The 25619-nt window shown below is 40.6% G+C and overlaps 1 protein-coding gene across 5 annotated transcripts in view; it reads right to left on the minus strand.

Moving 5' to 3' along the window:
• The window catches only part of foxp1b (forkhead box P1b), a 323816-nt gene that overhangs the window by 39280 nt on the left and 258917 nt on the right, over window positions 1-25619 (minus strand). For all 5 annotated transcript variants that reach the window (XM_062997542.1, XM_062997543.1, XM_062997544.1 and 2 more), the window contains 4 exons: window positions 21941-22078; window positions 20799-20891; window positions 11558-11699; window positions 1559-1757 (listed from right to left, as the gene is read on the minus strand). In XM_062997542.1, coding sequence (XP_062853612.1) covers window positions 1559-1757; window positions 11558-11699; window positions 20799-20891; window positions 21941-22078 — 572 coding nt within the window. The remainder of the gene's footprint in view (window positions 1-1558; window positions 1758-11557; window positions 11700-20798; window positions 20892-21940; window positions 22079-25619) is intronic.

A 25619-nucleotide genomic window follows, 5' to 3' on the forward strand; every position in this document is an offset into this window, starting at 1 on the left:
CTTCTCTAAACTGTTGCTGCAAAGTTGAAAGCATATAATTTCCTTTATATCATGTATTTATTACGCCTGTTAGCAGTTGTTGTGGCTGAAACACAGACCTGTCCCCTATTAAAAATGTGAGGCACATTATTAAGCGCAGTATAGTGTGTGTGTTGAGCAGCTGAAACTTTGTATCAAGAAAGTATGGGCACAGAAAATATGCTTTCAACGCCAACAAATGATGTCTAGAGTTACAATTGCATATACCTTTGTGGCATTTAGCTGACACGTTTATCCAAACTGATTTACAATTATGGTTAAATACAATTTGAACTCTTTGCTGGAAGTATATACTGTATATATTATATATATTTGAACAAATGAGGGTTAAATGCCTGGCCCAACAGTAGCAACTTGCTGGTGGTGGGGCTGGAACTGGCAACCTTCTGATTACTATTCCAGTACCCTACTCACTGAGCTACCACTGCCCTATTTCTATTATTCTGTTATTGAAGACCTATTACCTATTAGAGAACATTATTAAAAAAGAAAAGTGAGGCCACAGTGGTTAACATGCCGTGTATTTTGTTTATGCATTTTCTCCCCTTTTTCTCCCTTTTAGCGCGTCCAATTGCCCGATTGCGTCATGCTTCCTCTCCACCAATGCCGATCCCCGCTCTGATCGAGGAGAACGAAGTTGTGGATCAGCACTGTATACGGAGAGACACACCCTGAAATCACTCTTTTCCCATCTCTGTGCAGGCGCCATCAATCAGCCAGCAGAGGTTGCAATTGCATCAGCCATGAGAGAGTTCCTATCCGGCTTTTTAATATCCCACCCCTGTCTGAACAACAGGCCAGTCATTGTTCATGCGGATGCTCAGCCCAGCCGGCAGGCAGAGCTGAGACTCGATACGATGTATTCGAGATCGCAGCTCTGGTGTCAGCAAGTGTTTTTTTTTTTTTTACCACTGCGCCACTTGAGCGGCTATAAAGTGTCCTCTTAGGGTATGCCACACATTCACTCACTCACTTGTTTCTACCTGTGAATACAGTTTCAGAATTTTTCAAAAAAGAATAGACAGAAAACACAAATAAACATCTGACAGGGTGACAAACCATAACAGGGCATGAAACATTCCCTTACTCACCCTGGTACAATTTAGAGTGACCAATCCCATTTCTGCTTGTTTTGGGAGGTGACGGGAAAGCAAAGAACCGAAAGAAACCCGTGTGGACACTGTAGAACATGCCAAAGTTCTTACAGCTGGTAAAATGAGGTCAGGATCAAACCCTGGGACCCCAATACCCTGGCACCAACACATTTTTTAATGGAACAGGGAAGAGAAGAAAAATCCGGATACATTTTTGTACCAAAATTATAATATTACTTTTATGTTGACAGTTTCTAATGTGCATTCAGTGGAGTACATATAGGATTCACTATTGTACATATAGTGCACTGTGTAGGTTCTACAATGCTATTAGGTTATACTAATCAGCATATAAAACAAACCTCTTAGTAATTTGGATTTATTTCAGTGTGTTTTTAGCATAGTTTTTAGCATAGTGGTCTTACCTCTCTCTCTTGAGTGTGTGGCTGCTGTACTGGCCGTTGGTGGTAGAGTGCTGGTTGAGGAGGTGGTTTTTGGGAGGAGCGGGTGAAGCCGAGGATAGGTCCAGGCCTCGGTGGCCATTGTTATTGGCGCTGTTCTCCTCCTTCACGTGTGCGCTCGTCACCTCCTTCCACAGCTGCTGCAGCTCAGCTGGAATCACGCCTGCCACAAAACAAATTGGATAATTAAATCAATTAATGGGCTAATCCAGTTCCACTCGCGCTGTAATTAAATCAAAAAACAAGGGGCTGGGTAAACAAAGGAGCGTATTAATTAGGAATTGTTCCACTACGGGCGAGCGTCGGGAGATGCGCCCGGCCCGCCCTCTCGCTCCATCGCCGAGCGTGTCGTGTGTGTTTGCGTACGCGTATCTCTGGCATTCGTCGGCATTTCATGCTTCAAGGAAATCATTAACGTACAGACAAGGCGTGAAATCTAAATAATCTTCTTTTGAGAGGAGAGGCTGTGTACACTCACAGACTAGAGCACAGGTCTAGACACATTTAGCTGTTGCAAAGTGGAGAATAAAGAGAGGCCGAGAGAAAAGACAGGGTGGAAAGGAGGAATGGGGGGGAAGGGGGGGGGTGGACCACAAGGCCCTAGGGTAATATTCTCAAAAGCAAGTTAATGTGCAAAATACTTAAAGCTCTGCACTGCCTTTAATTGACACTCACGACTTCAACTGCATTCACAATGGCAAGCCTACTGAAGCTTAACCCCGTAATGGTCTCACCAAGAAAATAATGTTAACATTTATTTCTTTGCATTTCTTAGTTTCTAGTGACTATACAAGCAATTCTTTACTAATTCTTTACTAGTGCACACAGTATTTTTTTTCATGATTTTTCAGCTGCTATCTTCAAAGGTGACATATTGGCTGTTTTTAAAACCACCGTGTCATCTAGATATTTAAGAGTTTAACAAGTGTCAACCAAGGAGTAGATACGGCCCAAACAAGATTATTTTTAGAGTATTTAGACTCAAAGTAAGCTCAACCAAATGGTTAAGCAGACCATTAAAGTGTACTCTGGAAAAAAATAAAATACAAAACTAGGAAAATAAAAAATGCAGGTAATCTTTGCAGGTATTTTCTGCCCTAAACAGATTATATTGTCAAATAATCTGTCAGAAAAGTAAATCAGTAAATCAAATTTGTCATGTTGGTTTCCAGTTGGTATAAGATCAAGTTGGAATTAACATTGTTTGTATACTTTTCAAAGCCTTCAGTTGACTCTTGGTCAATGGTCAGTAAATAAAGACAATTTCATTTCTGAGAAGATGTTCCATCATATCGATCAAGTGAACATCAAAATTAGTTTACACTGTTGTGTAATGACTCTTCCCTCTAAGAGGACAGGTGGACCTAAAATATGCCAGCAAAATATTAACCACAGCACAAAAAAAGGCACTGGGTCTCTTAATAAAGGAGTCAAGTATTTAGTCTTTCTTTATTTAGCGTCCTCTTAGGATAAGACACACATTTACTCATGTATTTGTCAATTTGACTTAATTGAATTAAATTTTTTTAATGTAGTTACAGAATTTTCCGGAAAACAACATATAGAAGACATACATATACCTCTGACAGAGTGACAAACCATGACGGGGCATCAAACATTCCCTTTGATCAGGCCATCAAACATTCCCCCACTCACCACGGTACAATTTAGGATGGTCAATACACTTTCTGCTTGTTAAGGGAGGTGATAGAAAATCAAAGAACCATAAAAAATTGTAGACTGTACCAAAGTCCTGACAGGTGGTAAATCAAGGTAAGGATCAAACCCGAGGATCCTAAGACCCGAATACTTTTAGAGGGCAGTTGTAGCCTAGTGGTTAAGGTACTGGACTAGTAATCAAAAAGTTCGCTGGTTCAAGCCCCACCACTGCCAGGTTGCCACTGTTGGGCCCTTGAGCAAGGCTCTTAACCCTCAATTGCTTAGACAGTATACTGTCACAGTACTGTAAGTCGCTTTGGATAAAAAGCATCTGCTAAATGCAAAAAAATTTAAATACCCTGGTGCTGTAATATACCAACACTAGTAAAATATAATAAATATGAAATGGCATGGACAAGGCATGGACTCCATTAGATCTCTGATCTATCAGATAGATAGATGGACGGGCGGGCGGATGGATGGATGGATGGATGGATGGATGGATGGATGGATAGATAGATAGAACCTTATTAATCCCGATATTGTGGTATTTGGTACCAGGATGTTCCCAGCAGTTCAATAAACTCTGGTGACATATACTCCATGGGTGCAAGGGATTTCAGCTACTGATTTTTAAAGAATGTACAGAACATGTTTTCACCTCATCATTATGGATAATTAAGTGTAGACTGATGAGTGAAATGGTAATTACATCCATTTAAAATCTAAATAAAATCCATATACATACACTATATAATATATTCACTGCATATAAGCTTTGGAATATAACGACAGCAATATCCAGAACTCAAGCACATAAACACAGTACTCATTAGCCTCAGACAATCCAGTTAGAATGGTCTATAAAATTAACCAAGAGGGAAGCTGGTGGATAGACCCATCAAGTCACAAGGCAATTAATTAAATCGATTTTCAAAATAAAAAGGAAGAGATTCATCCTGCGCTTATCTGAATTACTCTCGGAGTTTTTATTCCCCCCTTTAATCAATCTCACTTTCTCCGCAGATACCATAAGTGGCCCCTTTCAAGCATTTAACCGTAATCCATTCGGAGCAGAAATGCTTAGTCTTAATTTATTCCTGTTGTGGCAAAATAAAGAGGCGAGCAGAGGACCTCAATGCGATCAGCAGAAAATATTTTTAATTTGATAAGCTACTAAGGATTTTAATTATGCCGGTAATGGAGAACAGTAGGCTAATGAGGCGAGGAAAGCTCTGGAGAGAGGAGCGACTCGGAGCGACACTAAGAACTGTGAAATGAGTCTGATAGGACCGCTGTAAATTCACGCGAGATCGTTTGCATATCAAAGAGCTGGCGGAAATTATAGCAGGACGAATCAATAACCTTTCCACGTTCCAAGGAGCATCTTTATACTGGACGCATCCTTTAGCGTTGCTTTTAGTCCACTCTTATATGTTGTTATTTAAGGTGCTGCAAGTGGCATGTTGTTAAGGGACGTGTATCAGAATTTGTCCAACAGATGTTGAAGCGTGAATTGTGCCGTGCTGGTTTTCTATATTTGGGTTGTGGTTTAAGGGCAGATAAAGGGAGTAAGCAGCTTGGTGCAGGGAGGGAAGGTCACACTTGTACCAAGTGACCCAGGTTTGCTACCATTTACTTGCTGTTTGACAGTGTGGCGGGTATTTTTAGCCGATGCGCTTGACACGGTGGGTCTCTGATTCATAGTTCTGTCTGTTTGTCTTCTTGTGTTTCTTTCCCATCATTCTACACTATTTGTAATCAATTCAATCTTGCGTTTAGAGATCTCAGTTAATAGTACACTACATGGCCAAAAGTATCTGGACTCTCCTCCTGATATTAAATAACAGGTTACAAATTCAAGAACAAAAATGCTATGCTTGCAACTTGCATCTCACAACAGTTTGGGGAAGACCCAGCTCTGTTCTACATGACTGTACCCCTGTGCATAGAGCTTGGTGTGAAGGAATCTGAGTATCCTGACTGCAGCCCCACTGAGCACCTTTGGGATGAACTGAACGTGGATCACAAACCAAACCTTTTTCATCTACGATAAGGGCCCGACCTTACAAATGGGCACTATTTCTCACAGGCACACTCCAAAATCCTGTGGAAAGCCTTCCCAGTAGAGTTGGCTATAGCTTTTACATTTACATTTACGGCATTTAGTAGGTGCTTTTATCCAAAGAGACTTACAGTACTGTGACAGTATATTGTCTAAGCATCTGGGGGTTAAGGGCCTTGCTTAAGGGTCCAACAGCAGCAACCTGGTAGGGCTTGAACCAGCGACCTTCTGATTACTAGTCCAGTACCTTAATCACTAAGCTACAACATCCCTAGCTGCAACTTTAAATAAGAGGTTCAACAAGCTCATCAGGCTTCCACAGTCTTTGGGGCATAAAGTGTTAATTATTGAGGGCAACGATCAATGGTTGATCTGATTGTTGCAACTTGTAAGTAAATATATATACACCGATCAGCCATTGTTTTTACATACATTGTCCATTTCATCAGCTCTACTTACCATATAGGAGCACCTTGTCGTTCTACAATTACTGACTGTAGTCCATCTGTTTCTCTGAGTGCTGTTTTTAGCCCCCTTTCATGCTGTTCTTCAATGGTCAGGACTCTCACAGGACCACCACAGAGCAGGTATTATTTGAGTAGCACTGCAGTGACACTGACATGGTGGTGGTGTGTTAGTGTGTGTTGTGCTGGTATGAGTGGATAAGACACAGCAGCACTGATGGATTTTTAAAACACCTCACTGTCACTGCTGGACTGAGAATAGTCCGCCAACCAAAAATATATCCAGCCAACAGCGCCCTGTGGGCAGCGTCCTGTGACAACTGATGAAGGTCTAGAAGATGACCAACTCGAACAGCGGCAATAGATGAGCGATCATCTTTGACTTTACATCTAAGGTGGACCAACTAGGTAGGAGTGTCTAATAGAGTGGACAGTGAGTGGACACGGTATTTAAAAACTCCAGTAGCGCTGCTGTGTCTGATCCACTCATATCAGCACAACACACACTAACACACCACCACCATGTCAGTGTCACTGCAGTGATGAGAATGATCCACCACCTAAATAATACCTACTCTGTGGTGGTCCTGTGGGGCTCCTGACCATTGAAGAACAGGGTGAAAGCAGGCTAAAAATTTATGTAGAGAAACAGATGGACTATATAAAAGGGGAAGAACGTAATTGTACTCAAGGATGTGGCCTTTTTTTTTTTTTTTTTAAACAATTTGTTAGTTTCTCTGTTCTGGTAATTAATGGCAGCTTTACTACAGATGAATTCAGTGTATTTATTAATCTTTATTTCCTTGAAACTCCAATGGGTAATTCAAACCACAGAGCATTAGGACAAAACAATATGCAACACCTTCACAAACATAATTCCACTCTATCCATCTATCTTATCCGCTATTTGAGTGCCACACTGCTAGACCAATCTGATTACATTCATTGCGTTAGCGTTATTCAATAACCCAGCTCTAATAGAAGATGCAGCATCCTGTATTTAATATAAACCCCTTCCTGTCCCTAAATTTATCATTTCAGAACTGGATTACTGCAGCCGAAGCCGTCGGCCATTTCTCAGGCTAACCCCCTCCTCTGCCTTTTGCTCATTAGAGGCCACAAAACAGGCCCTCTCTTTTTAAAAAATGTATGTCCTCACCACTCTTGATTGATCACCGGTGGCGCAACTACATTTTTACAGCGGCGGGTAGCGTGAAGCGCTCGGCCAACGGGGGCACCGGTTCCTCTTTCAACCTTTCCCGTCCTTGTACCACCCGAACTCCCGGCGGCCGTGTTCAAGCGAGCAGAAAGTTGATTTAAAGATCATAACCGCATCAGTCGACAACCGTCATCATCATCGAGCGCGGAGAAAAATAACCCCGTGGTCCTGGTTGGGTAGACTGACCGGCTGTGTCTTTTTTCAAACTGCTACGGTGTTCCGCTGGGGCCCAATGTGACACAACTATTAGTTTGTTGTTCCATCAGGCGAGGACCTTCGCCACCTCTCCCCGTTTATGGGCTTCTGATCACAGCGCCTCAGACCTACAGCCCCTAGGCCTAAAATATGTTCTTCACAAAATGCTACAGGAGCTATTAAAGCAGTGCCAGACCGCTGAGCGATCAATCAACAGCAGGGCTCGGCGACCACATTCAACGCTTTCGTATTAGCGGCAAATTTGTCATGCCGCCGTCCCACGACCCTCTTCTGGACAACTAAACTGATGGGAAGCGGGGGATGAGAGCTGGCTCGGGCTCAGGGAACGAGAAAACACACACGCTGCGGTAAGAGGCAGCTAATAAAGTGGAAGAGGATGTGACATACGCACCACACCGGGAACAAGCACCTAGGAGAGCATGGCTAATGTGAGTGTCTGACTGAACGAACAGGTCAGACATCATTTCCTCTCCTCTCCGTCTCCGTCTCCTGTACTGTTTTCGGATTCAGAGACAATCAAATATGTCTTTTTCTTTTATTTTAATACACATCTTTCCACTTTCATTACAATATAATCATTCTTAAAGGATTCTTGTAGAACTCATCAGACCAACATAAAGCAAATATGTAACCTGTTCCACCATATTGAAAGTTCTAATAGACCAATATTGTTTTTGTACGGACAATAGTGGATGGAATTGTGTCTTTTTAGGAACGCCTTTATTTGTCGTATATACTGTACATATACACTTGTACAGTACAATGAAATTCTTGTTTTCCCACATATACCAGCATGTTCGGAGGCTGAGGTCAGAGCGCAGGGTCAGCCATTGTACGGTGCCCCTGGAGCAGACAGGGTTAAGGGCCTTGCTCAAGGGCCCAACAGGGCCCATTTTCTCCCCAATTTATCGTAGTCAATCTGTCTTCCGCTGCTGGGGGATCCCTGACTGCAGTCGAGGTGGGTATATTGCTGCTCACGCCTCCTCCAACCTGCGCGCAGCCCTTTGCGGAACCCTTTTTCACCTATGCACTCTGCACAGGCGCCTCTCTATCTGCTAATCAGGGTCCTTACAGAGCATTTGAAGACCCCACCCACATAGTCCGGTCATCCCAGCCTAGCAGAGATGTGTCTGCTGCAGGCACGGCCAATTTTGCCCGCTAAAAGGCACCCAGTCGACTGGTGGCAACGGTGAGTTTCAAACCGAGGAGTTCTGAATCTCGGCGGTGGTGTGCTAGCGGGATATCCTGCTGCGCCACCTTGGTGGCTATACATAACTTTAAGAGTGTATCAGTACACTCAAATGATTAATAAATTCAACACAGAAAGTGTCACTTTGACTTTGTATAACAGTTAAAATGCTGTCAAATGCTGTTTAATATTTAAAATGCGCTTAAAATTATTAGGAAACATTTGAATAATTAAACAGCAACATGGTTTATCAGCACAAAAAAGATTTAGTGACTGTAATACAAGTAATACAATGTAGCACCCAGAGCTGTGCATGTTTCTACCACATCTGTGTGAAAATCATGTAAATCCACCAGTAACTTATAAAGTGACTCAAAATTTGCCACTGTTTTAGATGCCGTTTCTCAACACACACATACGGGGAGCATTAAGTCATCATTCAGATGGCAATGCTAACTACCTTAGTTGAAGACTGGATCTTAGCCTCGGTAAGACTGGCTTACTGAAGCATGAATGAGTCCGGTGAAGTGTGAAAGCAAAAGGTCATCAATAACTTCAAACAGTGGAGCAGAAAATGTGGTAAATAGGCCAGGTCACACACACACACACACACACACACACACTGAGACACACACACACACACACTGGCACATACTTTGTCACTAAAAATGTGGTACAGCCTGATTAACCTACACAATACACCTGGGTTCAATGTTTCCTCTGGTTGCTGTGTGTGGGGAGTTTGGTATGTTTGGTTTGTTACAAGTATCAAAGTAAATCACAGCCACTTATTACCACATTAAATTAACAAACCCTTAGGTGGTTCCTGTTAGGGTTTGCCACAGTGGATCATACGTCCTCATATTTGATTTGGCACAGTTTTAATGCCGGATGCCCTTCCTGACGCAACCCTCCTATTTATCTGATGATGAAACCGGCACTAAGGTGCACTGACATGTGTCCCTCCAGTAGCTAGGTTAGTGTAATGCCATGCACCTTCTGTATCTGTGAGCCCAGCCCGGGACTCAAACCCCTAGGAACTCAGACACCACTGTTACCAGCAGCGTGGTTCTTACTATTACACCACATAAGTTCAGTTTTACATTACATAAGGTGCTATATTTAGTATATCTCACTAAATAAAGCTGTGGATAATATTTTAGCACTATTTATTACTAGGGCAGACAGGATACACTGAAATATAGTGCATATATAGTGGTCATATACAGTATGTCCAAATAATGAGGACTAACCAAACATGTACATGAACAGATTCTAAGAGTGCATGGTAAAAAAATACAATTACATTTGATTAGAAATAAGTGTCTTTTAGTCAGTATTTTAAGGTGGCAGAAAGGACAGGGCTGTCCACAGCTCAGAGCTAACAGCAGGCCGTTTCAGGATCTCAAACCAGACGTTACATGCCTAGCCCAAGGGCATTTTGAGGTATTTGAAGTAGCTCTTTTTTTTTCCTGTGCTCTGAACAAACAATAACAAGACTGCACAAACACTGTTTGTGTTTGCACATTACCCAACCGACACCAGCTCCCTCCCTCTTTTTTTTTTTTTTTTTTTACCTTATCTTACTTTGAGGGTGTTTGTTTTAGCCTGAGAGCGAACAGTCAGTGTTGGGAAAGAGGACAAAAAATGCAAGCTTATATGAAAGAGCTTTTGTAGCTGCTCCTTGAGAAAATATTACAGGAGGTGTATAATGAAATAAACTTCCTGGCTAAACAAGTATTGACTCAGCGTGCACTTGTGTAAAAACAGGGCTTGGCCAGAAATTCACTCGGGGAAGCTGGGAAACAAACGCACCTGGTGTGGTTTTTGGTGAGACTGACCGGCGAGAAACCAGCCGTAGCACAAAGAAGGATGGAGATGAAGCGGAGTGAATTTGCTGGTGATGTGTATTATGTGAATGTTGGAAACTTCAGGTTAAAGTGGCAGGAGGAAAGAGTGTTACTCACAGCATGAGTAAGCAAGTCGAATCATACATGGACAGAATCTAGAGTGAATGTGAGCTAAATTGAGAGAGTTTTGTTTATTCTGAAGAGGCTGGGCTGTATTGTTGCACATGCAAGGAAAAATGTGCCATGATTAATACAAAATGAATCACTGCCAGACCCTGAAAAAACTATGCAATAAAAGCACCAGAGTTTTGGAGATATTTCATCTAACAGGAAGTATTACAAATAAAATCATATATAGTCATCCATTGTGGCTCAAACTTTTCATACAACAACGATAGAAGATCAGCTGTGCTACAGACCAGTCAGGCAAAAGCGGGCGGGGGATAGCTGAACAGCTTAGTTATTGGGAAGTGCACTTGTCAGTGCGCTCACAGCGCCGGTCCAAAAGGCCAAATAAATAAATAAGTAAAACTGCTGTGCCATCTATTCAAGTTATTAAATAGAATAACACCATGCTGGCATTGTATTGCACCTTCATAGTATTCAAATGATGCAAGTCGTGTAAGGATTAATGTACCACTTGGAAAGACTTTCAAGGGCAAATCAGTCAATATCCACTTTAAAGTAGACTGCTTTGAAATGAATGAATAAATAAATAAATAAATAAACAACAATTAATTATAAATGTTGTAAATAGGGTTTGGCAGCTTAGCAGTCTATTATTGTCTATTTATTTGGCCTTTGGACCTGTGCTGTAAGCACACTGACAAGTGAACTTCCCAAAAGCTAGGCTGTTCAGCCATCCCCTGCCTGCTTTAGACATAGCCAATCATGTCTGTGTAGACAACTGACTGGCCAATAGTACAGCTAAGATTTAAAGCCTGGGTCATTGGTTAGCAAAGTATAATTTAATCAGTTATATAACTTATAAAGTGTACAGCAGTTTATTATTGTCTATTTATTTGGCCTTTGGACCAGCACTGACAAATGCACCTCCCAATGGCTAGGCTGTTTAGCCTTCCCCCGCCTGCTTTAGACATAGACAATCATGTCTGTATAAACGCCTGACTAGCCGATAGCACAGCTGATATTGGAACCCTGGATCTTTAGTGTGCACAATATCATTGAATCAGTTATACAGCTCTATATTTATACTAACTGTAGGATTTAAACACCCTACTTTATGTATGAGCTTCAGCATGGATGCAGCTGTGTGTGGGTGCGTGTGTGTGCGTACTCACCCTGAGTGAGAGAGTGCAGCGGCAGGTTCTGGTTGGTCTGGATGGACAGTAGGCCTTGTCTCTGCAGACTGAGCAGATGCTGCTGCTGCAGCTGCTGAACCTGAAGGAGCTGCTGCTGGAACGCCAACTGCTGAGCAGAAACCTACAGAGACACGGGGCAGGAGAGACACTGAGACAACACGCTACAAATCACACCCTCCTTCTCTCGCACAGACGGCAGGTACATCCCTTCTGCCCTTAATTAACTCAGAGTTGTGACAAACAGTGAAACAACATTGTTAATCATTCATAATAAGAACCGCAGGATTTTAATTACACCCATTCATAATTCAGTGAACAATGTTCCACCAAAAGCAAGTCTTTATCAAGCACCATATCAAAGCTGCACACTGCCTTCCTAACTGAGATAGGGAGTGCACAGGACTAAATATGTACAGTATATAAAATGTGTCGTAATTCTGGTCAAGGTGGGTCCTGTTTTTAAGGAATAACTAAACACAATGCAGTAACACACCCCGAACAGAATGCCAATCCGTTGCGGGCCTTGGACCTCCTCTCCAGACAAGGCCAATCATGTCTGTACGTAGACTCCTGGATCCGCTGCGCCACCCAAGTGCCCGCAGCATTTTCACATTTATGTAAAAATACAGTATGAGGTGATATATTGCAATTGCCTAAACTAATTTTCATCAGCTCAATTAATTACAAACAGACAATTATGTAATACGTAATACATCTGCACTGTACACTCATAATGTTTGATGACATGCTGCATGATGAAACAATATTGAGTAATGATATTTATCAAGGCGGCAAGATTGCGGTTTAATTAACAATCCTGATTACATTCTCCCAATATTTACCCCACAATATTTACTTTAATGACATCTGGCAGATGCTCTTGTCCAGAGCGACAAGAACAAACTTTGCATATAGAACATTAGGCTGAACTTCATGAACTTTAAGCAGAGAACACTAGCAATTAGTACTACCCTAAATAAATAAATGATACATTACAGATCAGCAGATAATTTGTCCATGTACTTGATTTGGCACAGTTTTACACCTGATGCCCTTCTAAATGCAACCCTCCAGTTCTGTTTATCTGGGTTTGGGACCGGCAAAAAGGGTGTATTGATATGTGCCCCCCTCCAAAACCTAGGTAAGTAACGTAATAACATCCACCTCCTATATTTGTGATTTAAAGAGGGACCACAAAGGTATTGTACCTCCTTTTCTACAAAAACAGCAAGTCCCGACAGAGGACTAACGTGTCGCACGTAAGTCGCACACACAGCGACTTCAGACTTGACTCAGACTCGTTTCAAATGACTCAGACTCGACTCATAACTCGCCAAAAAATGAGTCCCTAGTGTTACAGCCAGCTTCCGGCGTAATGATGAAGCGTCGCTCCCTACTCCCTACACAGTTTGAAGGTCACTTCATTTGAACATTTTCGTTACCTTTAGATTGGAATCTCACTTAAAATGGTGGAATACCCTACAAAGTGCACTTCACAGTACAAATGGGGGGAATGGAACGCTCCTACAGAATTGGCGCTAATGGTTGAAAGACCGCTTTCTGAACCAATCAGACCTTCTGATTTAAATTTTTAGTAAGAAATGCTGTTTGCATTTATTCAGTGTGCGTCACACAGATGATTAACGAGTTAGTGTTTTACTTCACGACCGGGAAAAGTTTGGAGGTTTTTAATTATAAGCACATTTACAAAATAATGAATTATATTCCTAATGGGACAACACACGGTTATAAATTTAATAGCATCTGGAAGAACATAAGCTATGGTAAGCAGTGGTTATGATTTTTTTTTTTTTTATGTGTTTTGGATTTTGGCTGCTGTGCCGTGATTTATCGTGCGCTTTTGTTTTGCAATGAAAACAAAATGTATCAGTTTAAGCTTTTAACTAGTACCTTCTTGTTACGGAAATTACATTCATTTGCACAATGACTAGGAAAGTAAAGGCACTAAGTAAAACGACAAAATACAGTTGCTAATCTGTTGTTGTTTTTTATCTGAACTTACATATTATTTGTTTATTTCTAAACTACATTTCCAATATATGTTTTGTGTATATTACATTGACTCGTGATTTGACTCGGACTCTAGCCTAAAGACTAGTGACTTGACTCGGACTCGTATTTTGTGAACATCTCTGAGATATACAGTGTATCACAAAAGTGAGTACACCCCTCACATTTCTGCAAATATTTTATTATATCTTTTCCATGGGACAACACTATAGAAATAAAACTTGGATATAACTTAGAGTAGTCAGTGTACAGCTTGTATAGCAGTGTAGATTTACTGTCTTCTGAAAATAACTCAACACACAGCCATTAATGTCTAAATAGCTGGCAACATAAGTGAGTACACCCCACAGTGAACATGTCCAAATTGTGCCCAAAGTGTCAATATTTTGTTTGACCACCATGATTATCTAACACTGCCTTAACCCTCCTGGGCATGGAATTCACCAGAGCTGCACAAGTTGCTACTGGAATCCTCTTCCACTCCTCCATGATGACATCACGGAGCAGTTTTCGAAGGGAGGGGATCATGCTCTGTTTCAGAATGTCACAGTACATGTTGGAATTCATGTTTCCCTCAACAAACTGCAGCTCCCCAGTGCCTGCAGCACTCATGCAACCCAAGACCATGATGCTACCACCTCCATGCTTGACTGTAGGCAAGATACAGTTGTCTTGGTACTTCTCACCAGGGCGCCGCCACACATGCTGGACACCATCTGAGCCAAACAAGTTTATCTTGGTCTCGTCAGACCACAGGGCATTCCAGTAATCCATGTTCTTGGACTGCTTGTTTTCAGCAAACTGTTTGCGGGCTTTCTTGTGCGTCAGCTTCCTTCTGGGATGACGACCATGCAGACCGAGTTGATGCAGTGTGCGGCGTATGGTCTGAGCACTGACAGGCTGACCTCCCACGTCTTCAACCTCTGCAGCAATGCTGGCAGCACTCATGTGTCTATTTTTTAAAGCCAACCTCTGGATATGACGCCGAACACGTGGACTCAACTTCTTTGGTCGACCCTGGCGAAGCCTGTTCTGAGTGGAACCCGTCCTGGAAAACCGCTGTATGACCTTGTCCACCATGCTGTAGCTCAGTTTCAGGGTGTTAGCAATCTTCTTATAGCCCAGGCCATCTTTGTGGAGAGCAACAATTCTATTTCTCACATCCTCAGAGAGTTCTTTGCCATGAGGTGCCATGTTGAATATCCAGTGGCCAGTATGAGAGAATTGTACCCAAAACACCAAATTTAACAGCCCTGCTCCCCATTTACACCTGGGACCTTGACACATGACACCAGGGAGGGACAACGACACATTTGGGCACAATTTGGACATGTTCACTGTGGGGTGTACTCACTTATGTTGCCAGCTATTTAGACATTATTGGCTGTGTGTTGAGTTATTTTCAGAAGGCAGTAAATCTACACTGCTATACAAGCTGTACACTGACTACTCTAAGTTATATCCAAGTTTCATGTCTATAGTGTTGTCCCATGGAAAAGATATAATAAAATATTTGCAGAAATGTGAGGGGTGTACTCACTTTTGTGATACACTGTATATATACAGTATATATACAGTATATAGTACAGTACAGTACCAATGAAAAAAACAAAGTGTATAAGAGGTTATAATAAGAGAGATAAAAAAAAGGGAGGAAGAGAGGAAAAAAAAGAAAAAGGGAAAAGGTGGCAGTAGAGAACAGACTGCAGAGAAAAAATACATGAGGAAATGATCTAACATCCCTGATCTGGTCCGGATTAAAACAAAGAAACAATGTTATTGTGATAAGAGCACACATTTTTAATTTTTTTATTTTCAGTGGCCTCTGTTTCTCATGTACATGCCTTTTTATGACATCGGCTATAAATTGACAGCTTAACAAAGCTGAAAATATTGACAGACTAACCAGACAAAAGTGCAGTTAGACTTTACTAACGGCTGTTGATGTGTGTGTTGTTGGGTTATCAGAGTCAGCATTGTGTGTGAATGTGTGTGTGTGTGGGCATTAAAGCACACTACTTGCTGCTGCCAAGTTGTGTACCGCACCCTCTTCCCAAACACAGGATGTGCTGCTATGTTTACTGCTCCCGATTGAAGGCAAACAAAAAAGGTCTCGCTGCACCACGGTGGCCGGGTCACACAGGAGACCCGGTGCAGAGCTGAATATGCCTGATAAAAAAAGTCTTATTCTTTCTCTGGCTCTGTCTTTCTCTCTAATATAGTCACGCACATCACAGGTGGGGGGAGGGGAGGGGGGGGGGCAAGCTTCACTATGAAGATTGTACCCGTGTTCAGAACACATCCAGTGACATCAGTATTATAATAAATGTCAGCATTAAACACTCTTCAGTACAACTACAACAGTAAATAATAAGTAACAAGTACCCAAAGTTACAAGAATTAATATTTTACAGGCAGTAAGAGGTAAGAACAACTCAATTATTACTGCAATAACTTTCCGCACTTTCCAACTTTCAGCAACACCGCCCGAGTTCCCCCAAAAAGACACAAAGTATATTGGCATCATACACCAGCAGAAAAACCAGACCAATTCAGGACTGATGGTTTTAGGAGAAAAAGCTGATTTTCTAACAGAGGAGCCGGCAGAAGTAGTGAGGAAGAAACCGTGATAAATAGAAACACTTCCACCTGGAGCAAATTAATGCTCAATAAGACACAGGTGACTGTCAGTTAAGAGGTACTAACACAACCATCATGCCAACGCAGCCAGCCATATTTGGCAAGGCATAAGGACATGATTCTGTAACTGAGCCACGCTGCTGATCTCCATGGCAGGTGGGCTTGATACACATGGCAACCAGTAACAACTCATTATTAGCACTTACAAGTCTGATATTACCAACTATAACTTGTAATGATTTTTATTGTCAGAAAAAATCTGCTATTACTTCCAGTAACTAATTGTAATTAACTCTATTACTCCGCTGATGCGTTGCCAGTAACGACAAGCTTCTTGCACATAAACGCGCACGCAGGTGACACAGACTTTTTTTCCAGATCGCGTTTTAAATCCGTTATCTGATCCGTTATCTAGCGCACTGTGTAGGGAACATAAATCAATTGTCTAACATATTGTCTAGTGCACCATGTAGTGAACATGAATCCGTGATCTGATACACAATCTAGTGCACTATGTAGGGAACATTAATGTGTTTGTAACGCGAACAGTTAGCTTAATAGCCCAGTTAACGGCTCCTAAAAGTTCACCCTTATCCTTTGGTGTGTGTGAGAGGTTTTTTTATTTTTTTATTTTTTCCCTTCGGAGGTTCTTGCCTTTTTCGTCTTGTTGTTCTTACTTCCCTGAAATGAGTTTTTGCAACTTGGGATGTCTGTTTTGTAGTGTTAAACTTTATATTCGTTGTGGAACTACTTTTTGGCGGAAGGTATTGTCAATATTAAAGCATATTTAATATGAAATTCAGGGCTTCTTTGATTTATTTTCTTTCTTTATTTTGTAAAAACTGTTGTATAAAAGCAATAGAACACTTGAAGTCGTGTGTTATCGCGAATAACATCACGGCTGTGATGATCTATGGCACTCGCCTTCGGCTCGTCCCTCTCGTGTTCTATTGCTTAAATAACCTCACAGTGAAAAGTAACAATTTCATCATCACACACAATAATATTAGCAAAACCTTTATTACCCATATTAACAAGCAACAACTCATATTATTACTCAAATTAACTGTTAACATTTTTAATATTACTCACGGAAAGTAACTGCAGTAAGTAAAAACCCACTGAGGCAAATAAGGGCTTAATGGCAAACCTCACTTAAAGGCAGAGGGAGCGCAAGCGTCTGACAAACGTAATACATTGTGACACTGGCAGTTCTTTTCATTGTCTTAACTCCAGTCTGAAGGTAAAGACCTTTGAAAAAAAAAACTCAAAAGAGAGAAAAAAGTGATGTCTTTAAAATGAAAGCAAGACACAAAGCAACAACAGGGGGTTATTGTGAAGAGGCCCCACGGGAGGGAGTCGCAGAGTGATGCTTCTTGTCTTTTGATGGCTGCACAAGAAATCTAAATAGATAGAAGAAAGCCAGGAGAAGAAGGGAAGCGAGCAAACCTCGGCGAGAGGAACAAACCTCTCGAGGGCTGCATCAATTTCCTGTGATCAAACATAATGCGCTTCAAAAAGTTGTTTTTTTTATTCACTGTGCCCCATTCAGCTGATCAATTGTAGCTTTTTGCTATGTCAACTTCCCTGTCTTTACTTTTGCCCTATCCATCTGACACAAAGAGACAAGAGAGGGAGAAAAAGAGAGACAGAGAATGAGCGAGAGAGTGAGTAAAAGAAAGAAGAGAAAGAGAGAAAAAGAGAGTGACATATCTTATCACAGACAAGAGAAACAACCCTGTCACGTTGATTTATGGCAGCGAAGAACCGCAACTTGTCCAAACTGAAGCCCCTAGTTCATTAATTAGCAAGCCTGGGGACTTTGAAGTCAGCGTGTGTATATTTGTGTGTGTGTGTTGGAACATTAGTGCATGTGTGTGCATGCTTTTGCGTGTGCGCTTTTATTCCATTTAATTTATACAGTGAGAACGTGAACGTGACTCTCAGAGGGGAAAAGGAAAAGTCTGGAAATCCTGGATTGTCTTTGAACTGTTTCTGTCCGAGCAGTGAACAGTTTATTTTGTCGGGAGCAGTGGCTGCGTCCTCCGCTCATTAACACGGAGCCACTGTAACTGAGACCAGGTTTCAACTCCAAAAAGAAAAATAAGGGGAGACATATACATCGATCAGCCATAACATTAAAACCACCTCCTTGTTTCTACACTCACTGTCCATTTTATCAGCTCCACTTACCATATAGAAGCACTTTGTAGTTCTACAATTACTGACTGTAGTCCATCTGTTTCTCTGCATGCTTTGTTGGCCCCCTTTCATGCTGTTCTTCAGTGGTCAGAACTCTCCCAGGACCACTACAGAGCAGGTATTATTTAGGTGGTGGATCATTCTCACCACTGCGATGACACTGGCATGGTGGTGGTGTGTTAGTGTGTGTTGTGCTTGTATGAGTGGATAAGACACAGCAGCGCTGATGGAGTTTTTAAACACCTCACTGTCACTGCTGGATTGAGAATAGTCCACCAACCAAAAATATATCCAGCCAACAGCACCCCGTGGGCAGCGTCCTGTGACCACTGATGAAGGTCTAGAAGATGACCAACTCAAACAGCAGCAATAGATGAGCGATCGTCTCTGACTTTACATCTACAAGGTGGACCAACTAGGTAGGCGTGTCTAAGAGAGTGGACAGTGAGTGGACACGGTATTTAAAAAGTCCAGCAGCGCTGCTGTGTCTGATCCACTCATACCAGCACAACACACACTAACACACCACCTCCATGTCAGTGTCACTGCAGTGCTGAGAATGATCCACCACCCAAATAATACCTGCTCTGTGGTGGTCCTGTGGGGGTCCTGACCATTGAAGAGCAGGCTAAAAAAGTATGTAGAGAAACAGATGGACTACAGTCAGTAACTGTAGAACTACAAAGTGCTTCTATATGGTAAGTGGAGCTGATAAAATAGACAGTGTGTAGAAAACAAGGAGGTGGTTTTATTGTTATAGCTGATCAGTGTTGGTATGTTTCCTCTGTGTCAATTTTCACTCATTTAGTTTTTATTCTACCAAAAACATGCCAGTTGGTGGACTGGATAGTCTTAATTGAAAGGCTATTGCAGAGCTGTAAAGTCTGAACCTAATTAAACTAAACTAAGTCTAAACCAAAGAGCTGTAAAGTCTGAACCACAATCACCTGAATACTTTGCCTACCTCCTCAGTGACTGATTAGTTAAAAAGTTTAAATGGATGTGTGTGGAGCTTCAACTTAAGCCTATACAAAGCAAATACAGTCACCCCGAAGTGCATACTACTGTACTAAATAGTCTCAAACGGGACAAATGTTTAAGAAGAGGCAGTGTGCAGCTCAACTGTACTTTCTAATAGCCAGTCTCCTTTAAAACATGTTGTGACAAGTTCTAAACATCAGATTTTCCTAGAAGCAGTGCAACTTTGATATTTATTATTTTAATTGCTCAATGCACACTAAGGCTGTATTTAATCCATCCGTCAATCATGTTTAGTATTATCTGGAGGTTTATTTTTTTTAAGGTCAGCACAGACTGCAATAAACAATTTGACTGTGACGCCTTCCAGTCTGTTCATTATAACAAGGGCAGTGGTAGCTCAGTGGTTAAGATACTGGACTGGTAATCATACGGTTGCTGGTTTAAGGCTCACCACTGGGTAGAACGGTGGCTAAGTGGGTAGCACTGTTGCCTCACAGCAAGAAGGTCCTGGGTTCGATCCCCAGGTGGGGCGGCCCGGGTCCTTTCTGTGTGGAGTTTGCATGTTCTCCCCGTGTCCGTGTGGGTTTCCTCCGGGTGCTCCGGTTTCCTCCCACAGTCCAAAGACATGCAAGTGAGGTGAACTGGAGATACAAAATTGTCCATGACTGTGTTTGATATAACCTTGTGAACTGATGAAGCTTGTGTAATGAGTAGCTACCGTTCCTGTCATGAGTGTAACCAAAATGTAAAACATGACTTTAAAATCCTAATAAAAAAACAAACAAACATCAAGCTTCACCACCACCACTGTTAGACCTCTGAGCAAGGTCCTTTACCCTCAGTTGCTCATAATTGTAGGTCGCTTTAGATAAAAGCATCTGCTAAATGATGTAAATGTAATGTAAAATAACAATTGTTTATCTTTAAAAAACAGGCTATTGTGTAAAAAAAAAAAGTATGAAGAATGTTTTACAAATAGAAACATTTTAATACTTTGTGTTTACTATCTGCCCATGGTGAACAGCTAAATATGATACTGCTGCTTTAATAACCATGCTCTAGACTTCTGTCATTTCTTTACATAATTTTTTTTTATTTAAAATTATCCTTAATGTAAAAGTACATGTCATTAATAATGTATAATCAGGACTAAAGCCACATCTTAAAAACTTTCATATATGGGTGTATGTATGTATGTATGGATGACGGTGGCTGTGGTTGGATTAGCGTTAAACCCCAAAGTTGGCACTGCTGGACCCTTGAGCAAGGCCCTTAACCCTCATTTGCTAGAAGTGTATTTGTTTTGGATGAAAATGTGTTCTGCTAAATGGTGCAGATGTAAATGTAAGTTGTAAAGCCAGCATACCTCCTTGCTCTGCTGTTTGCTGCCATGTTGCTGTTGGAGGAGCTGGAGGTGGAGCTGTTCTTGCTGCTTCTTATAGAAGTCCTGAAGGTGCTGCTGTACACAAACACACACATACACCAGGTGAGCAGAATTTCACTGTATTTCTGTATGTTTTATAGTCATGCATGAACACTTGGCACTGTGTTAGCTAAGCTTCCCCCCTATAATGTCAGAACAGCTTTAATTCTTTGAGGGATGGATTCCAGAAGGTGTAAAACTTTCCTTTGATATTTTGGTCCATGTTGCCATTATTGCTGCAAACTAACAGCTGCACATTCATGCTGTAAGTATCTGGTTTTACCTCCCAAAGGCTCTCTTGGTTTCAGATTTGGTGACTGGGAAGGGCACTCAAATACTAAGTTGTCTGTCATAGTTTGAGATAACCATAGTTTTAGATGAATTGTGATGAATACTTTTGAAAGGATACCATTATTTAATGGTAAATCACTTTAACAATGAGTAGTTGAGTTACCAAAGACTTTCTGTCAACTCAAACCAGTCTGGCCATTCTCCTCTGACCTCTCACATTGACACATGGTTTCCACATGGAATTGTCAGTCACTAAATGGTTTATTCATTCATTTATTTATGTTTATTGGTTGATGTTTTTTTTGCTTCAGGAAATACTTAAACCAGCCTGTCCGCCACCATCAACCACACCACAGGCAAAGCCCCTCAGATTACAGTTATTCTTATGGACATTAGCTGAAGCTGTTAACTGTATCTGGATGTTGGTTATGCATTTCACTGCTGCCACATGACTGGCTGAGCATATCATAGAATGATCAGGTGTACAGGTTTAATTAATAAATGGGCCGGTACTGGGTAACATACTGTTTATGGCTGCAAATGGCATTGTAACACCACTGTTTACGTGTTCCACTATGGCAAACAAATGCATTTTGGTTTATAGTATCTTATAGTATCTAATTTATAGATTTATAGTATCTACACTTGTTTTAATAGTTGTTAAAGTTATTCTTTATTTTAGGACTGAATGATTTAAAAAGAAAACTACTTGTTTGGGTATTTTAAAATCTAAATTTTTTACATTCAGATGTGAGAAAAGCTAGTCTTAGAACCAGAATTTGAAGATCAGATACCTGCTGTAACATCAGGGCCTGTTGCTGCTGCAGGAGCAATTGGAGCTGCTGTGGGCTCAAAACCTGCTGCTGAAGAATCTGCTGCATTTGTTGAGGAGTTATTACTTGAGGGGTCATCATAGCCAATGAAACTGGCACCTACAAAACAAACGCATGGTTTCAAATTCCAGGATACTGTTGCGTGCAAAGGCAATGTAATATATTTACATACATATACAGTACATATACTACAGTCAACATTGTTCTTACAAGAGCTAGCATCAATATTCCTCCCTCCCCCCAAAAACACACACACACAAACCACACTTTCAAACACGTAGCATCACAATCTGCAAAATAACATACTCCAACAACAAGGCCACTGACCATTAGCATCGAGTGCTGTTCGTGTTTCCATTGTTCTGCTCTGAATGTGTTGTTTACACTTTTATGTTTATATTTTCGGCTGTTCGAAGGGCTCTGTCCCACACGAGAACTTGTCAATGTCAATTCAATTTCAGTGTGGGCTGTTTGCAGGATGCAGCCAATAGGTGCTTTTTTTTATTAAGATGTTGTCAACAACAATTCAGCACTGCACAAACCAGGGTGCTCTCAGGCCCTCTTTTAGAAAACGTTCCCAATAGCACAGAACTGTTAGACCAGGAGAGAGTGTGGAGAGGAGTGTGATGCGTGGTGATATTGAGAGGGTCCTCGTACATAACCAGCAGCGACCCTTAATTACTGAGTGTCTATTTGTGTCTATGGCCCTAATTTGGCCCAACAAGTGTGGGTGTGTTTAAACACTTCAAACTTCATGATGTCCAAAATTTACTAACAGCTTTAAAAAATCTAAACAAGTATCTAAACAACTTTTCTTCCACATGGTGCAAGATACAGCATGAGGTCAGTGTAACTATGTTATTCAGTAACAGCACTGTGTTTTTAGTAAGAGAACTGCAACTTCAAACACTAGTAAATGCATAATGAATGTCTAAATTAATTAAAAAAAAGGCAAGGCAGATATAATCTGATACACAGTTTGCATGATTACTACATTTGTAACTGTATGGAGAGAAAAAACAGTACTTTATGACAGCGTCTAATAAGCAGAAATAAATGAATACATTAATTAAAAAATAATATGGTACATTTAATTTGGCAATTTTGTGTAAACCTTACTAACAGCATAAAACTGTTTTTATGACAGTATCTAATAAGAAAAAATAAATAAATAAATAAGAATTTAAATACTACTACTACTACTAATAATAATAATACTTCGAGTATCTAATAAGCAAAAATAAATAAGAATTTAAACAATAATAATAATAGTAGTAATAATAATATTAATAATAATAATACAGTATCTAATAAGCATATTAGCATAATAAGCATAATAATAATATTTATGGTACATTTAAATCAACTATTTTGTGGAAACCTTACTAACAACATAAAACAGTTCTTTATGACAGTATCTAATGAGGAAAAATAAACCAATATATAACCGTGTCAGGGCAGGAATGATGCACTATTTGTAAACAACTACAGTCTGTAAAGTATTTTCAAAACGGACATTAAATCATATTTAAAGTGTAATGGGCTATAAATATCTCACCAACTGCATGTACGTCCATTTCTAGCAAGTTTTTTTCCTAGTTCTGTTTGCTAAACATTGTGGATCTGTCTTAAATTTCTATATGTGGTTTAAAAAAGTTATTTTCAACAGATGTGGACACCTAACAAACAGAAGGTCATGATTAAAACATCACATACACACAGTGTAATTACCAGTTTAGTTCTGCTTGTACCATAACAACTACACTGAAGGTATGACCATAATTCTGTTTGTGTCAAACAATAAAAATAATCATTTTTAAGACAGTCTAAAAAATGTATTTAGTCATTATCATTAGCTGAGGTTGTTGAGACTATTGCAAGACCACACAAAATTCAAGAACACACAGACACTGTCTATCAGGAAAAAATGTACTGTTTGTTGGAAATCCTAGTCATTTATGGCTTTTGTTTCTTTCAGATGCAGCAGTGAATCCTTTTCTCTGTGACCTTTAATGAAATTAACTGAAGAGGATCTCATATTTGCCACTGATAACCCAGCCTGACTATGTGATCCACAGTGTGCACGTATTTATCTTCGAGTGCGTCTGCTGTTTTAATAGGGGAGACATTCAGGTGACAGGCCTCACCAAGGCTACCCCAATTGTATCTGAGAATTATAGCAGATGACGCTGCTTGGAATTTTCTGGTCATTTCTAATTGAGGCTTTGTATGATCCTCCCCTCGTAACGGCCGCTGTTTGTCGTCCGCCTGCATAAATACGGCCTAATTTGCCTTGGTTTAAAGGAATAAACCACAAACAAACCACCTTTAATGAATGCCTGGCACATCTCCCGTGCTACAAAGGGCAACGGTGTCACAGCCGCAGAGTCACTCAACACGTAAACACGGTGCTGCTTTGCCAGTGAACATAACAAGGCTAAAGGGCATGTGTGGCGAAACAGAGGAAACACATTGCTAGCCATAATTTAGCATGTGGCCAGACTTTTTACACAGGGTGATAAAAAAAAAGAAGTACAAAAAATACTTGGCCTGCGTGACCTTTGTAGTGCTGTGACTTAATATGCAAACTATCTTGACTTTTGCACATGGCTTATGGTGCAATTTGCATAGGCCACGCCCCCCGAGTTGCTCATTTCTCGCTCATTACGCGGCTCTGTCCCCACTGCTTGGCATCACTAATTGTGATGAAGGTCACGGAGGCGGACACGTAGGGGGTGATCGAGGGGAACGCTTCATCATGACATATACAGACTTTAGTTAGCGCTGTCTTTTTTTAAATATTAATTTTACATATGGTAATTTATCAAGCCTTGTATTCAGTGGTATAATTTCTACAGGGTCTACACTCACTGATGGCTTTATTATTGAGTGGCTGTGTGGTAGTTGCTTGTCAATTTTACCATTTCAAAACACTGTTCAAATTAAATATTGCAAATATATAACTCTTAGTTACATATATGCTAAACTCATAATTTAAACTAGGGATGCAAATTTAGCCTATTTCTTTGAACTGATAACCAACAAGCTTATAGCGTCCTATCATAACACAGTATAAAACACATCATTGTGTTTCATATCAAGTCTTTGTCCTTTATTTGATGAAAAAGAGCATAATATAGTGAAAGTGGCAGTAATGTAGAACAGTAAGCTGAACGTAAACATTGTGAGCAGAACTAGTCCAGCATTCACCATGTAGATTTGTTAGTAAACAGTTTATTACAAGCACTTGCAAAAGATGTTAATCATAATAAGTAGCATTTAATCTGCTAAAATTAGAGTTTTACTATTATAATGTAGCATTTATATTTATAAATTTACACATTATTTTTGTATAAGAAAAAAAATGAGTTTGACCACCTAGCTGGCATATGCACACTGAGGGTGGGTATAAGGGTGAGTCAAGTGTCAGTCTGAATGCTGACCAAGCTTCGCTTTCAGTTAAAAGCAAGCGGCTTTAAAAAAGGAATCTCCCTCTGACATCTTTAACTGACAGCACTGACCGTACACTGACGTCTTTGTCGGTTATCGTTAGCCAGTTATTCATTACCATCCCCAATTCACAGACATGGATAGCAGACAGCTCCACATCTTGAGCTCTATTACAGCCCTCGTTTTATTA

This window comes from Trichomycterus rosablanca, chromosome 6 (genome assembly GCF_030014385.1).
Source record: "Trichomycterus rosablanca isolate fTriRos1 chromosome 6, fTriRos1.hap1, whole genome shotgun sequence".
In the NCBI taxonomy this organism is placed as follows: Eukaryota; Metazoa; Chordata; class Actinopteri; order Siluriformes; family Trichomycteridae; genus Trichomycterus; species Trichomycterus rosablanca.